Source organism: Crinia signifera, chromosome 6, assembly GCF_055691185.1.
Source record: "Crinia signifera chromosome 6, ASM5569118v1, whole genome shotgun sequence".
Lineage (NCBI taxonomy): Eukaryota > Metazoa > Chordata > Amphibia > Anura > Myobatrachidae > Crinia > Crinia signifera.
Genome location: NC_139222.1, coordinates 99,216,029 through 99,233,384, shown reverse-complemented (window position 1 = coordinate 99,233,384; position 17,356 = coordinate 99,216,029). Strand labels below are relative to the sequence as shown.

Sequence of the window (17,356 nt, the reverse complement as noted above, 5' to 3'; positions counted from 1 at the left end):
CGACCAGGCTACAAATCAGCTGCGAGTTTTTTGACGCCAGCAGCCAATCAACGCCAAGTGCGGTTTAAAGAACCTTGAAAGCGGGAGGTTTGAATCAGTGGGCGGAGCGGTTGGCATAGAGGAGGAGTGCGGCCTGTTCCGGGGCTGAAAGTGGATAGCGTTGCGACCTGTCCTGTTTTCGGTGGTCGGTGTCACTGCTCGCCCTGCAGCGCTCACTACGAGACGTGCCTGGCTGACGCTGTCTACCTTCATAGCGAGGTGTGTCACTCTGTGCACTTATACGTGGCCCTTGACTCAAGAGCTCGCAGTTCGTCCGTGCAGTAAGTTTTCCACTGATCCTAGTGCTCGTGTGTGTGTGCGCGCGCATGTTATCTGTGTTTGTGGTACATATTCTCTATGTATGATTTCGATGCTCTACATTGTGTATACATTGAAGTCTGGATTGGCAAGGTGCTGTCAGAATAATTGTGTATTTGTCTTTTTTGCAACCAGTAACAGCCAATTTTTCCTTGCTTAACAAACTTGTGATGCTGTGTAACAATATATTGTGCAGTTATACACTTCTATATGCTGTGATGTATCAGTACATACTGCATGTAAAGTGGGTTACCAATTAGGTGATTTTTGACAGTTGTATCCTTCAGACTTGGATTTCAATGACACAACAGCCATATCACTCAATTTTTACCAATTGTGTGCTCCTGGCCATTGTGGGGGGTGCCGGTTGGAATCCCGACAGCTCCCTCGTGGGGGTCCCCGACCCCCATAGAGGGAGAATAAAATAGGTGGCCCGCAAGGGGCTTCATTGCGCTCCCCACGCTGTGCAGTCGGGATTCCGACGTCTGACTAATGACTGTCGGGTATTTATACCACACCCGTTGTGGGTCATCTTGTCAGATTGGTTGGTGACATACAGGTGAGTGCAGGGTGTAACAATATATTGCATGGCTATATGCGGGCTAGAACTAACTGTAGGCCTGAGATCTTGTGTAGTTTAATAACCACTACATGAAGCATTCAACAGTAATATATGTTGAAGCTCATTTGATGTGTTTGTTGTGGTAGTGCTGCAATTGTATTTTCTGCAATTTGCTTTGAACTGTAATTCAGTTATGCGCACTGCACAGCAGAACATCATGAAAGCCTATTGCTGTGACATTGTCTCCTATTGTTGCTGTAGCAATGCATGTTTGTGGTGCATCTCTATTTTTGTGGAACGTGCTATGTTAAACTATTTCCACCAAAAAGTGTCTTGTAAGCCGTAATCCAGTTAATGTATGTATGTTAAGTTGACTGTATTTGACTTGTGAGACTTTGCTTTATTGTAGGACGCTATGGAGCAACGTTCAGCGAAAGAAAATCACAGTGGGCATTCTGGCTGTAACGTGAAGGTAATGCGTTTCACTGTTACAGAAAAATAAAGTTAGATTAGTCTTTAACGGGGAATAAAATGCAGTGCAGAGCCTTCGGGGTGGCCGGGCCTGTCCCACCCCTTTTCATCACGGAGCGGCCCGGTCCGCCCCGTGCAGCGGCGCCCTGCCCGCCCCTGTTCCTAGAAGGAACACTAAATATTGATGGTCAACCATTGCATAGCTTAGCACTATCGATGACCAGTTGCACTATTGCCATCAATGGCAATGATATCCATCCCTACTGCAGGCCCACGTGTCCTACAGATACTCCGAATGTGTGCCAGTAAGGCTGCTATGATGAGCTTGGAGGCTGACCAACTGGGGTCAGGGGCAGGCTGGATACTTGCATCTGGTAGGGTAGAGTACAAGTGGACAGTTAGTACATGGAGCCATTCCAGGTTTTTGGTTAAACCATTCCAAGCACATGTGAAAGACAGCACTGAGCGTGAAGTCCATTATAAAGGTTGCACAGGTTTCTCAGCAGGGACGCCATGCTTCAGATGTAGTTGTGGGAGAAAAACCAGGCAGTCCCAGCAGCAAAGGTGGTTGGAGACTAGAACGCCACAGTCGAATGGAAAGTCAGCCTGATGGTATTCCAGTCACTGGTGGAAAGGCCTCCATTGCAGGCTGCTCACAGGCCTCCATTGCAGGTCCTTTCTGCTACTAGAATCTAGAGCTAACCATATCCCAGTGTGGGTAGAAGGTTTTGTTCTGCAGTCTGCTGGTGGAGAGGGCATGGCTTGCATTTAACCCAGTTAATAGTGCCATGCTTCGTCAGGGCTGTGGGGATGGTGCCAGATTCTGATGCTCTGTCAGGTATTGAGGGTTGCTTTTGCCTGAGGTACACCCGCTCACTTTTCAACACTGAACGGAATCACTGGAACGCAGTGCGCACCTGGTCTGCTGAGGTCAGCAAAGTGCATTTAGGGAGTTTAAAATTGGGTGCGGTGCACTGCTAAAACAGCCTAGTGCAGTGGTTCCCAAATGGTTTGTTTGCCATGGCACGCTAGGGTGCCTTATACCCCTTTCACACCAGAAAATGCAGGGACCCACCTGGTAATATGGAACAGGAATCATGCTGGGCCCCTTTCACACCACAAAAGTCCCTGTATTTTCTGGTGTGTGAAGGAGGTGGGCAGGCGGCGAGTACTCGCCCAGGTTGCTGGTCCTCGGTGCAGGCCTGGGATCCACACAGGTGGTGAGTGCAGTTGACGCAGCTCTCTGGCAGCAGTGAGGACGCTGGAGTGCTGCATCATCTTCATCCACCGCCTGTCCTGTCATTTGTGCCCGCCGCCTCTGTGGATCCCCGGCCTGACAGCACACCGAGGATCGGCAACCATGGTAAGTACCCCCTATCCCTTTCACACCGCCCAGGTCCCCGGGTTGAACCCAGGAACAACCCTGCTCCATATCCGAGAAATTAGGCTGGTTTGGCGGTCCATTACAAATTCAAACTATTTATGATCAATGTAGCAATTTGTGGACAAACAGAAATGAATCCTCGCTATTCTCGCATAACTGACACTAAGGATGAAATAAACTTTTGGTACTTGTGTAGTTTCTCGGCAGCAGCTGCGTAGAAAGCAGAGTGACAATATCAGAAACAGCGTAGTGTTCCCGCGGCCCCTGTCAGAATCAGTGTAGTGTTCCCGCAGTCAGCGTCCCTGTCGGTATCAGCGTCATGTTCCTGCAGCCAGCGTAGTCAGTATGTTTGTAGTTTAGCCGGAGATTACGTAGTTAGCATGGTCAGTCAGCGTTACGCAGGTAGCATGTAGTCAGCATGTTCGTGGCTAGCCGGAGCTTGTGTAGTTAGCGTAGTCAGTCACCACTTATTAGATATGCCAGGTGTGAATGTTTTCTTTAAACAACCCTACTATCCACGCCAGCCCAAAGCGTGGTGAGCCCCGTGTCCTACTGACCTGTTCATACCCCCACTATCCACGTCGGCGTGGAGTTTATTTTATAAAGTGTGGCGAGCCACTGAGCCCAAAGCGTGGCGGGCGCACGCGGATTACTTGACATGTATTCTGCCGGGATTGCTGCGCTCGCCACACTTTATACAATCAACTCCACGCTGGCATGGATAGTGGGGTATGAACAGGTCAGGAGAACGCGTCTCAGGCAGATGGAGCGCCTCTGCCGGCACCTGCATCATCACCTCTCTGCCAGTGCAGGGGATCTGGCGATTACCGGCACTGGGGCAGATGTATTAAGCCTGGCGAAGAGATAAGCCTGGCGAAGAGATAAACTGGAGATAAAGTGGAAGGAGATAATGCACCAGCCAATCAGCAGTGTTTAACATAGGACAGTTGGAAGTTGATTGGCTGGTGCGTTATCTCCTTCCACTTTTTCTCCACTTTATCTCCAGTTTAACTCTTCGCGAGGCTTAATACATCTGCCCCATTGTGTGAGAGGCGCTTACTAGGCTTGCCAGGGACACCTGGGACAGTACGGTGACTTAACTGCCTGACTGGGACATTACGCTGACTACGCAGGGCTGCCTCGGGGATACTACGCTAGGCAGCCGTTGGGCTCCGTTGACAACGTAGCTTAGCCTACGCTGAAAACGTAGCGTAGCCTGCCGCCATGATAACCCCTAAATAGGAATTTTAGTGCTATCTCACTGGGTTTATGGTGGTCTGTGTCTTTACTTTAAGCCATTGAGTGCCAAGGGAATTTGTCAAAATAGTTGTGAAAATTGGCACGCAAACCTTTGCGTCAATGTTTCTGTGATATCCTCCAAATATCAGCTAAAATCGCCAGCATAACTCACAGCGACTTCTTTTTTTTGGGTGCAATATTTAACTAAACTTCAATTAATTGATTGGGCTGTATTTACTAAAAGAATAGTCACTGAGCAATGCTGGCACTTTTAGCAGATATTTTGAGGCTCGCCCGTAGCATTGTCGGCACTCAAAGGGTTAATTTTTGTTTAGTGGATCTCCTCTGCCACTGTTGGTTTGTTACACAATTCTGGGATAAACTGCTAAACCACTTATTCCGGTTTTACATTGCAAACTCGGGATTGTGATCCTGGGTCCAAGGCATCCACATTATTGGCTACCTGGGTTTTAGTGATATCCGCAGTACTGCGAATAGAACGGTCCATGGGTTAAACCAGGGGTGGGTAACAGGAGGCCCGTGAGATGCTCACAACTGGCCCACCGCACTGACCTATAGCACAATGAAAAGTGGCCCGACTAGATGGGCCGCTTATTTACCTGCGGTGCCGATGCCCAACTGCGCCCCCACAGCATTACTGGCAGTGTGGGAGGGGACGTGGTCACACCAACCAATGGCGGGAGGCGGCTGTCGCAGTGTTCCCTCCCAGTAATGCTGTGTGGGGTGAGCGCAGTTGGGTGTTGGTGGTCGCGTGACTGAGGCAGCTACGCAGGCGTGCAGCACCACCAGCTACCTTTCCTGGCTCCCCCACACTCAGGCTCCATGGCCCTGTGAAAAATAAGAATAGTAAAAGTAAGGAGCTGCCAGGCTATTTTATATGTATGTATTATAGTATAGATATGTGTGTGGCCCTCTAATATTTATTGGGAGTATTAAGCGGCCCTCCACCCAAAATAATTGCCCAGCCCTGGGTTAAACACTGAATTATATTGTTCAGTGATGTCAGTGGATCCCCCGCACGCATGCTGCCACTGATATTCTCAGATTTTATTGCATACTTAGAAAAGAGGGTTATTGTAAACGATCTAGTAGGTACCCACTGAACAATATGCATATTAAAGAAAATCTTAGTGTGTACCCACTTTTATACCATATCTGGTGGATAATGTCGGTGGTTAAATAGGCTTTTAAAATACTGTATTTCTAAATCTCCTAGCTTGGGTGTTTCATGCCATGATTGGAGCAGCACTTTTAATATTGATAAAGGTGATATTTCTGGTGAAATAATTTAATTGATGGTTTACTGGACCAAACGCTGGAGAATATCTGGATGGTGTTTAAATTCACTGGTTATTTAGTGCATCTAACCCCACCTACATTGTTCTGGTATGAAGTCATTGGGCAGTATTCAATGCCCTTGGTGAAGGGGGTTTGTCCAGCGAGGATGGATTTATTTTTTGGCAAGGAAAAGCCATCCAACCCCCTCGCCAGCTGCTCGCCTAATTCTATTTTCTGGGGAAACAGTGAGGATTCCCTTGAATGGCGAGGTTCGCCACATATGCAGTGAGCCTCTGTTTTGACGGCCGTTTTCACCTTGCCTCAGAGAACTGGCAATGTGGAAAAGGTGAGTGCGGGGGGTGAGTTGAATGCGGACTGTGAGCTATCAGCGCTGCTCACTGCCAGCCGCTCTCCCTGCCCCCCCCCCCCCCCCCCCCCCTCACATAGAATATACCCTATTAAGTTCACCACTATTGGTCGACACATAAAATGGTCAACATGGTCGGAATAGGAAAGTTTTTTTTTTTCTTTCAACTGACTTCCTCATACTTTACCATCCCTGTGGGCAAAAAGTGCCTGAAGCATGGCGAGTGCCACGGGCCATGCGACAGACACCCAAAAAAGTGAGAACCTTGTGTCGACCTTTCTGTGTTGACCTATTGATTTATACCCCTTTGTACCCCCATTTAGGGTGTTGCTACACGCTTCCTCCCTTCTGTTCCTCTACCCGCACCGTTATTTCTACCTTGAGGGTAGTCAGAGCTGACATGCTATGATGTGACATGGTTTTATTTTTTTATGCCACAATTAAAATTATGCCGAAATGGTTTTTGTTGCCATCACACACTTCCTTGTGAAATATTACAAAGTACGTGCTACGGTTTTGTTCTGATTCTTGTGTTTATTTTTTCTAATTTCTTTCAATATTTCAATATGTAATCTTTTAGTTTCCTTAGTATGACCAAATCTAATCCCCCCCTCCCCCATGTTGCTTCTCCAAATATATATATATATATATATATATATATATATATATATATATATATATATATATATATATATATATATATATATATATATATATATATATATATATAAAATATTTGTCTAATGGAAATTCTGTAGTTTTGTTGCTACAGTTTTTCACAGTTGCAAAAATCAGAACCACATGTAGCTCTTTAGGTTAATATTCTTAACTGACTGGCTAGGCACAGTGTATTTGCTGGCACTAAGGTGGTGGTCACTGGACGTAAATGTTAGTTTCACAACTTTCTTTCATGTTTGATCACAACAGAGTATGTCCGATGGCCCAAGGCGTGTCCCAGTGTCTCAGCAGCAGACTGCTCATGCAAAGCCAACTGGAACAAGTAGCGCAAGTCAAAGAATTCTGTCTTCAAATATTCCGCAGAGGGTCCTTGCACCTAAGCCGGTCTTGCCTAATCAGAAGCAACTGACTGTACAGCCAAGTTATCAGCCCCCATCCAAGCCTGCAACCCAGGGACCAAAGACAAGCCAATCGCAGCCAGCTAATGAGAATAAAGATCCAGCTCCAACACACAGTACTGCTGGTAAGATATCTTGCTGGTAAAAGAGGGTGTGATGAGTGTCTTCTCTCCCCCAGACATTCTAACAAGATGCTAGAGCCTTAAGTGTAAACAGTTGAACCCTTTCACGCATAGAGACCACTACAGTGGGCAGCTCTAAAGACAATGGGGGTGATTCAATTGTTTCTGTGCAACAGGCTCCTGTCTAAAGTGACATCAGTGGATACAACGCGGGTTCTGTGTTTTTTTTTTTTTGTTTTTTTTTTTTTGTGTTAAGATTACGATTGCGCTGAGACTAACTGAATTCCTCCTCCCCTCCTTTTTTTTTTTTTTTTTTTTCATATTTTACAGAAAAGAAAATAAATGCAGATCAGGCCAAGCCTCAACCCACTGCTTCTACCAAGGTAGAAGGGAAAAGGTAAGTAGCCAAAACTTGTTTAATGTTATGTAGATTAACATCCTGTCTGTACTGAATGTACTGCGGTACATATAGGCTTTAAAATATTATGGGGGTATTCCATTTGCTAGATAAATGGCTAAAACAATATGGGCTTCTGGTAAACTTCTTCATACATGTTTAAATGAAATTAGTTTATTTTACAGGAAAGAACATTGGAGCAGGTTTAAGAAGCCTAGTGAAGCGATAACGTATTAGCCAATCAGCTCCTAACTGAATTTAGACGGGTTGAAAAATGACAGTAAGGCTCTGACTGGCTGTTGCATTATTACCGGCTACTTTATAACTTCACCAAGCTTAATAAATCTGCCTCAGAGTTCCTTTTTTACATATTCATTTTATTTTTTTTACCAAATATTTTTGGTACTTGTGTAGTTTCATGGCGCCACCATATGCTACGCTGTCGGCGTAGCCCAACGGCAGCTTAGTGTAGTCACCGTACTGTCCCCTCGAGCTGCAGCTCTGTCACTGGCAAGCCTAGTGAGCGCCTCTCGCGCCTCGCCGGTAACTGCCAGATCCCCTGCACTGGCGGACGCCGGTGGACAGGTGATCATGCCTGAGACGCACGAGCATCTCATAAGCAAGTGCATCTCAGTAATTTTTGGCAGGGTATGGCAACCCTGCCCATGTCCACTTCAGGGAGAGTGTTAGGGGTTCAGTAGCGGGTGCGTCTCGTGTACAAAGCAGGGGTGCGGACGTAAGTGCATCTCATTCACAATAAAGGACGCATTTGCCAGTGCTCCATGTTACATACTGGCACGCCGATGTGGATAGTGGGGGTTTGAACAGGTCGGGAGGACGTGTATCTCTGCTCTCGCCACGCTTCGGGCTGACGTGGATAGTGGGGGTGTTTCAGGGACACATTCATACCGGACATGTCATCCATCAGAAACCATGATGTGGATAGTGGGGGTGTTTCAGGGACACATTCATACCGGACATGTCATCCATCAGAAACCATGATGACACGTGTTCACTGTCAGATGGATTTTACTAACCGAAAGAAGAAAAACAATGAGCAATGTTAAATAGGGTACTACAACAAGTCCCAGAAAGGTCAAGAACACTTATTCCTCCGGCAAAGTAGCCCCTACAGATGCAGCTGATGTTGCAGCTGTGTCATCCTCTGCGTCGGCTGCTTTGTCTGCAGTTGGGACAAGAGTCGGTGCAGGAAAGCATCCTCCGCCCCTACGGTTTTGCGCCACATGAATTCCTGCAAGTATGAGTCCAGGTACTGGTGTGCAGTGCCCCTCTGCCTCTTATTCTTCCACTTGCAGGAGCCACAGAGCCTCTTGCTATTCTGCGTATGGACCCCAGTGTCTGGGTCCACTAAGTTATAACGGTGGTTATGCACATGAGTTGGTACCCAGCATGCTCAAGTTCTTGCATATTGTACGCACGCCAACAGTCCGAGTAGATTGTGCTACCTGGCTCAAGGTGTGCTTCCTCACGGCTGGCCACTGGTGTGATGACAGTCACCGGTGTCGTGTGATATCCCACCAAAGAGCCACTGCTGTGGTACGACACGTCCAACGTGGCTGTTACGTTGAACAAATAGACTTTCGTCCACCTACAATTTTCACCAGTTCCACCAATCTGGCGTTGGAGTCGTGCCATGAGATCAAGGGTGCTCACCTCTCGCATCAAGTTGTTGTACAATATGGCAGTTTTGAGGTGCCGCTTACCAAATCTTACACTCGTCAACTCCTTGGCCCATGAAAAAAATGAAGCGTGGAAGGGTCAGAAAGGATAGGTGACCGTCAACTCCTTGGCCCATGAAAAAAATGAAGCGTGGAAGGGTCAGAAAGGATAGGTGACCTCCACAAAACCAATTTGCCCCATGGAGACTAACCTTATACCTGCAGCCTCTTATGTGGCAGCGCCACATACACTCCTTCACATTAAGTGCCATAGGATGGCCATTGACACAGGTCTTTGTCTCTGCCAGTAAGTGGTGCTGCTGAAAATAAATCACTGACTCCTCCTCTGTCTGTGGCAGGTTAAAAATGGTCAATGGTTTGGCAGCCATAACCCACACAATGTAATAAGCGGTGACACAACGCTGACTAACTACACTACCTGCATAACGCTGACTAAGCTAACTACATAAGCTCCAGTTAGCCGTGAACGTACTGACTACGCTGGCTGTGGGAACACGACAAAGTGCATTATTAATTTTGCTGGGTCAACAATTATCCCATCTGATGACGACAAATCCTCCTAGTATCACAAGAACTGTGCACTGTTCAGCTTTGTGAAAGTGTACGGTCAGTTATGCCTCTAGCCAATGCTGGTGAAGATGGGTATGTTTTTATAGATTAATCCTATGTACCAGTCATGTGTGTAACTTTCAATTGTAAGTTCGGTGACTCTGGCTAAGTGTTTGAATGTTGCTGAATTCCAGTTGTGAACTCACAGCATTTATATTTTTGCAGGAAGCAATGGTGTCTGGATGACTTTGAAATTGGTCGGCCTTTAGGAAAAGGGAAGTTTGGCAATGTGTATCTGGCCCGGGAGAAGGAGAGTAAATTCATCCTGGCACTGAAGGTTCTATTTAAGACTCAGCTGGAGAAGGGTGGTGTGGAGCATCAATTGCGGAGGGAGGTAGAAATCCAGTCCCACTTGAGGTGAGCTTACTGATGTACTGGTTACTCTTGTTGCACTTAAAACAGGGATGGGGAACCTTTGGCCCTCCAGCTGTTGAACTACACATCCCAGCATGCCATGCTAAAACTTTTGCAGGGCATTCTGTGGTGTAGTTCAATAGCTAAAGGGTGTAAGGTTCCCCATCCCTGGTTTTAAAATGTTATGCCTGAGCTATAAAGGTGCCTATACACTGCATTTTTCGGGTGCAATGTGTGCTCCCGCACACAGCTCATCAGTCTGTGCTTTTATTATGTCTAGTACAAATGGCATGCAAAAAGCATACAGAGTTCATTTCACAGTGTATGGGCACCTTAAGTATCCAACTTTACACTCTATACATTGGATTTCTATATAAATGGCTTAGACAGAATTTGTCTACCATTCTTGATTTGCCAAAATGTACCAGCAATGTGTGGTAGACTTTCTCATATCAAGCTATACAATTTGACTGTAGCAAGATTCATAAGGCCATAATTTTAAGAGTTATAGGGCATATAGGGCGATTTCAGCCTCCTTTTCTTATGATCTGACTAGATCGCTTGGATATGGAGCACTGATCACTCTGTGTGTATGCCCTGCAGTGTTAGTGATGCGTGGTCCCGCACGTCTCGATCTAAGGAAAGCCAGTGCAAGCACTGGCTTTCCCTGCAGGAGATAAAGGGGCTTTGCCTATTAAAATAGGCAACGCCCTGCTTAGCACAATCATTCAGCACACCGCATCATGAGTGCGCAGTGATGAAGCTCGTGGCTCAGCCAAAAAGCCAGGTCTGTATGCCCCTTAAGGGACCTTGTGTGAATGATGAATCAGGGCAGATAGCTAGTACCTACCCAGACCCAAAAATGTCAGCTCCAAGGGCGGACTGCAGTGCAAAATTCAAATGGGGGATCTACACCAACTGCCAGAGTCCCGGCTGGCAATATTGGCAGTTGGCTCCCCTATTTGACTTTTGGCCTGTGCTGGTGACCGCTATTTAATATCTGAAAAAAAATCAGTGTTCTATTGCACAAATTGTGCCTAACATAACTAAGTTCTGTGATGTACTAAAATGGCATATTGTATTTAAATCTTTATTAGAAGACTAGTGATACTTTTCCTTGTTGTAGACACCCCAACATTCTCAGACTATATGGCTATTTTCATGATGCAACCAGAGTCTACCTTATCCTGGACTATGCTCCCCGGGGAGAGCTCTACCGGGAACTTCAGAGGTGTACCAGGTTTGATGACCAGAGGTCTGCTACAGTAAGTAAAATTGGTATTTAATATTCCTCTAGTTATGCACAGCCAGAGCCATGTCTGAAGTCCAGTCAGGTTTCCAGTCTCTGAAGCACCACCTCCTGTTCTAGACTGACAATTAAGCTTGTCCCAACACCATGGATGTTAGGATTCTTACTATTGGAGATATGCAAGAGGCTAGAAATAGTAAACCTCTCATGTGTGTTTGTATTCTACCTGAAAGTACCAGCAATTCACTTCTGTGTTCTGAAAATGACTGTAGCTGGCTGGATGGTACATCCTGTATCAAGGTTTGATGCATCTTGACCCATGTGAAGTATTTTCTTATTGAGCAATACCACGGCATATAGAAGTCCATTAAGTAATGCAGCAGCAATTTAGGAATTGCGATACAGCTTGGTGTAGATTGAAAACCGCGCAGATCACTTAGCTAAAATTCTGGCAGACCATCTTTATTGCTGGAGGTATTAATCCAGGCTATGTGTAATTGCTGGACAGGAGCATGGCATTACTCCATAAACTAAATGTTTTGTGGACCCGATTGTAGTCTATACTTTGGTGCTGCCATAAAAGTGAATGCAGAAAAGTTTACACTGGAACTGCATCTTTACTTCCCTCTCCTTGGTCCACTTAGTGGAGGGGGTTGTGTTCACTGTTCTGATCACCCTGGCATTCCTGATGGCTTTCCTTATGGGAGTCCATGTAATCCCTTTTTAACAGCAGTCGTTATTCCAATCAAGATCTACCTTATTCAGAAACAGGTCAGTTCTTGTAAACAAGCAATTAAACCTATCCGGGTCAAAATAGGTTAAAGATGACATTCTTGTGCTCCTCTCCGCAGCACTGTTTGAGGTATCCACAGAGGGACTCCAGGGTCTCAATCCCGGAAGTCCGGAGCCGCTATTATCTCAAGAGCTGTCCTTTTCGTTAATAATCGCATATGTATATGTTAGTGCATATGCGATTATTAAGCATGCGTAGGTGGTGGATGATATTTTATTCCCCCCCCCCCCCCCCAATGTAAATGTCACAAATAGCCCAATCTTTTACCGCTGCATTCCATACCCTGTACACAATTTGAATTGATGATGTCTTTAATGCAAGTACTGAGATCCATCTAGGGTGATATCCAATTAGCCCATATAACCTGGCACGTAACACAAATGTCTCAGCTAACCAATGCATTTGGGTAGCCCCCTCCTTTATTTTTAGTCAGTGTAGCTAGCAACCCTGCATATTGCATGCTCTGACATGTAAGCAAACTGATACAAAAAAAATTGGGGCACAAAGGCCACTTCAGAGCTGCTGGATTTTGACTTTCACCAGCTGCAAAAACTATGTCAATACAATGTGGCTTCATCTTTCCCCTTAGTTAATGACTTGGCTTTCTGTAATCTTCAGTGATGTACACAGCTCCTGCAATGTATTAGTACTGCAGACCACATATAAACACTTTTTCCAAACCATATGGTAACTTTTGGTATTTTATTCCCAGTATATCACTGAGCTTGCAGATGCACTCCTGTATTGCCATTCCAAGAAGGTTATACACCGAGACATCAAACCGGAGAATCTGCTCCTGGGTTCCAATGGGGAGCTTAAAATTGCTGACTTTGGTTGGTCAGTGCATGCCCCATCCTCAAGGTAAGTAACCTGTCCAGGGCCAGTGATAAATTAATGCAATTTAGAAGTATCTTTGCCTGTGGCTAGTGGTGGTTTTGATTTCAAGTGTAGCCTTGTATTGACCACAAGAGGGCAGAATCCTTCTGCAGAACCAGATTAAATGAAATTCTGTAGTCAACAAGTAAGTTTGTTTAGCTCGTACATTAATAGTTCTGCTTATGATAATTCCAAAGTTGTCTCTTCCGTATTGTGATTTGACTAGGGCAGTAACGCAACATGTCAACGTGTTCCTTTTTAAAATGGATACATAAACTAACTCTTTCCTGGTCATGAAATGGTCATGCCTCATTACTACATCAATAGAGATTTTTAAAGCCAGGATGTGATTTTTAGTTTTCGGTCATTCTGACCAGGCAATAAATAACCTATTGTTGCCCTCAGACTTTAGCAACAGCAGTGATGTGAAATTGCTTTCTGCAGAGACGTAGGCAGACTTACTTCTGATGACTGATTTTCATGTGAAGACATTGACCACTGAACTCATTGCACTGTCAGAGTATCAGCGAGATTGATAATAGAAATTCCGTACATCCGATTTCCTGAGCAGTTTAGTCATGCAGAATCTAGTAATGGACAGACCGTTAATGTCAAATTTTTTATATTGGTCTGAGATCATGTATTGCTAGGTAAATATATTAAATGCCCATAAGGCAGTGATTAATCCATGAACTTGATTACAGTACCACTTAAACCAGTGCATCATTAATACTGGCCATGAATGGGTTCATTGCATTATCTTTACTTTCACCTCCGCTTAATTTCTGCGGTCTTGGTGCTCAAATATCTATTGAAAGATTTATTATATATGTATGATGAACAAACTGTTTCTGTAAATTACCCACATTTTTATTGTATCAGGAGGACAACACTTTGTGGAACTCTAGACTACTTGCCTCCTGAGATGATTGAGGGTCGGATGCATGACGAGAAGGTAGACCTGTGGAGCCTCGGTGTACTCTGCTATGAGTTTCTGGTTGGGAAGCCTCCATTTGAAGCGGAAACTCACCAGGAAACGTACCGGAGAATTTCAAAGGTAGGTGCCACAGAGGGAACAGACAGAGATGAGTGTGATGTCAGATTGTCTGCTGAATTCAAAGTATAAACAGAATGACAGATGTGACCAATGGCAGGCTGCTGCTCAAGTCACGCAGGAACTTCAGCTTCAGATAACATTGTGATCAAGGGGTACAGTTGAAAAGCCCAAAGCCACATTGTTAAACCTACAGTACTGGCTATTAGCAGTTATTGATGAGGCTGTCTCCCAACACATGCGGTATCATGAGGCATTCTAGTCGCTAACACTTTGCTTATGCTTTCAATAAGCCAAGTGTTTTATGTATTAATGCACTCCAAACTGGGTGTACATAGTAAACATTTTCTGGTCTATGCCTAATACTGTCTTTTTGTAATGATTGGACGCTATTCTGATGCCGGGATAATGGTAAATAACATTGCATTGATAAATGACTGCAAATGCTAGTTTTATTGAAAAAAAACCTGCATTTGCCCCTGTGTAGTTATGTAGGGATCAAACAACCCTTGCACAGCAGGGCCTCTGCTTAAGGTGAAGATGGCCTTTAAGTCAAGCAGATGGAATCTCCTTCCTCTGGATCTAAAGGTGCCCACAGATGCTACAATTGTACTGTGCTATGCGTTTTTGACTGTACAATGGTTCTATACAATTTTTCTTCCAGCTTGCTATGAGATGTGCACTTGGATGCATGTGATGAACCCATGTTTGTAATGTTAAATTTCAGATGTAGTCTAAAAAGTACGTGCAGCACGTACTTTTTTAGACATACAATATCGGGCTCCAGGGAACATAAACACCATCCAATAATTGTACATAAGATGCAATTTGTGCTTAAAAAGTACAAAACGCATTCGATAATTGTAGCGTCTGTGGGCACCTTGAGGCATATATGTATTGTAAATGTCTTCTCAGGCCAGGAAAGTAATTTCCCTAGAATCCAGGAGGAAACTGGTCAGAGATGGGGATCAGGCCTAGCTTGTCTATCCCCAAACAAGTTGTTTACCGCAGGAGGTCTTCCTTAACAGGCTAGAGGAGACCACCAGATCCCTGTAACCAGCTAAAACAGTGTCAGTGTTCTCTTTGATAAGACCTAGTTGCTCAGCTTCAAAGGAATGGGGAAAGTAATTAGCCAGCCCCTGTGCAAATGATCAGGAGACCCCATGTGACAGTTGGTTACACTATTAACTCTGATTTGGAAAGGCTAAAGAATTCCTTAGGTAGGGGCTGTGAGGGTGCATTTTGGGTTCTTAAATAAACCACACAGACGGCAAGTTGTTCATTGTTGTGGAATGGGTCAGATCGCTAGATGCTGACTTTACCCTGACTTTACCCTGAGTGGGAAACCAGGAAAGATTCCACTTCATCCCACTATTATCTTGTGACCTTTCTTTTCTGTAAGATAAGCTTGACGTGTCAACTTAAATTATTCAATTTTAGTGTCGGTTATCTGCCTGAAAAGGCGCTATCATAATTGTGTATGAATGTAAAGGCAGAAGTGTACCTTCAATTATCGTAATTCTTTGGTTGGTGGCTGACTCGTGTTGAGATACTCACTCTGGTATACAGTAACAGTGTCACGTGGCAGGGACATGCAGATTGGCGTATCTGGGGAATTGCTGTGCCTAGGATTGTGACGGGTCATTCTGTATAATGCACACTGACTTGACGGCTGAATTAATATAGCTGATTTATTATTTGCTATGTCTGAATACTGAAGTCTGTAACACTCCTCTGTCCCTGCTCAGTGACTTATAAATGCCCTTCTTTGCGTATCAATCTTACTGAAAAACCACAATATTTATTCTACACTACAGCAATCTGCTTAAAATATTAGTTATGGAAAGGGAACCATAATAGTACCTGGATGGGACAAGAGCAGTTTAGTACACTTATTTCATACTCTTTCATTTGAATTATGTGTGTGATAAGTTAGTGACTGTAGGACCCATTGTCTACTGTGATGCAATCAGTCTTATTGTAATTTCGGAAATGAACTGTAAGCAATCCTTGTAAACTATTTGGTACCGGGGTTCTCAAACTATTTTGCTCAGAGTCCCCCGTCGGACAATAAAAATGATTACAGGATCCCAGCAAATTACAGCAAAAAAGTGACTGCTACTGTTATTTTAATGAGTTTTCCCTTGTCCCCCACTCTACAGACACTAACCTGTCTGTCAGCGACATGGAGCCTTGATCCCATGCTGAGGTGATCGGGACCCTCTTTGGGGTCAGGAACCGCTGTTTTGGTGTATTGCTTTGGATGTGACCACACCAAGCTGGGCCGTCAATGACACTGTTGCATCGGATGTAGCTCTTAAATGCCCATTGGTGGCTGCTGGAAATCAATCTTTTGGCAACTACCAGATTAGGAAAGCATGCCAGCCACTGTGCTTGCTTGCTTTCTCACTCCCTCGGCACAGGGAAGGGCTATTGCCCAGCCACTGCTACAGCAAGATTCTCCCTACCTCCTATTGCAATCAGTCTGAGATGGCACTACCCCCACTTTCCCCAGTCAGCTGCAGCAGTGATGTTCAATTAAAGAAAATAAATCTCCATACACACTACATGATGGGGGATTTGGGCAATATGGTTAACTAGATCAGAATATATATATATATATATATATATATATATATATATATATATATATATATATATATATATATATATATATATATTAATATATATATAATTTTTTTTTTTTTTTTTTTTTTTAATACAAGACCATTTTAGGTTCTTAAATGGATAAAATTTTGATGTTAAAGGTATCCGTATCTGTTCTTTTTGCAGGTGGAGTTCCAGTTCCCACCATATGTGTCGGAGGGCGCTAGAGATCTTGTTTCTAAACTGCTGAAGCACAACCCAAACCATAGACTGCCCCTGAAAGATGTTCTTGAACATCCCTGGGTTATACAAAATTCTAAGCATTCCAAGAAGGAGGGTACCACACAAAAAGATCTATGATGAGTGGGCAAGCAATCCTTCATGACGCTGCTTCAGTAGCAAATATTTTTCAGACTTAAACAGTAATTCTTGTAATCTTCACACATAAAAGCCACTCCCACATCCCCTTGTCTGACTGGAATAATCTATAAACCATCCATTGAATTCCAAAGTAACCCTAGTGCCCGTTTAATCAGTAAGTTATGGTAAGTTCAAAATGGAGATTTAGCATTAACCCATTTCAAAGTGGAAAGCTGTATTCGGGGTTGGGTTGGCTGGTGCAATAGCGATACGAATGCCTTGGTGTATTTATTTAGGCTGCTGCTGCAGTCTTCAACAGTTGCTTGACTCTGTGAATAGGTCATTGGATCTACTACGTTTGTTTGTATATATGTTTTAAAAATTATGTTTCACTTTTTAATGTGTTATGTCTCCTTTTTTATTTTGGCCGTTTTTGAAACATAACTACATATGTAAAATAAAAAAAATAATTTGTTTTGA

General features: G+C 44.3%; 1 protein-coding gene across 2 annotated transcripts; it reads left to right on the top strand.

Moving 5' to 3' along the window:
* The first annotated feature begins 4 nt into the window (after positions 1-4).
* On the top strand, positions 5-17,356 carry AURKA (aurora kinase A). 2 transcript variants are annotated; one of them, XM_083146537.1, is made up of 9 exons: positions 5-258; positions 1,329-1,391; positions 6,607-6,880; positions 7,208-7,274; positions 9,749-9,940; positions 11,064-11,202; positions 12,692-12,840; positions 13,738-13,912; positions 16,703-17,356. In XM_083146537.1, the coding sequence occupies exons 2-9, from the start codon at positions 1,335-1,337 to the stop codon at positions 16,874-16,876; spliced, it is 1,227 nt and encodes a 408-aa protein (XP_083002663.1). In that variant the 5' UTR covers positions 5-258; positions 1,329-1,334; the 3' UTR covers positions 16,877-17,356. The 2 variants fall into 2 exon arrangements, with proteins under 2 accessions (XP_083002663.1, XP_083002662.1); XM_083146536.1 differs by having other exon boundaries at positions 7-320.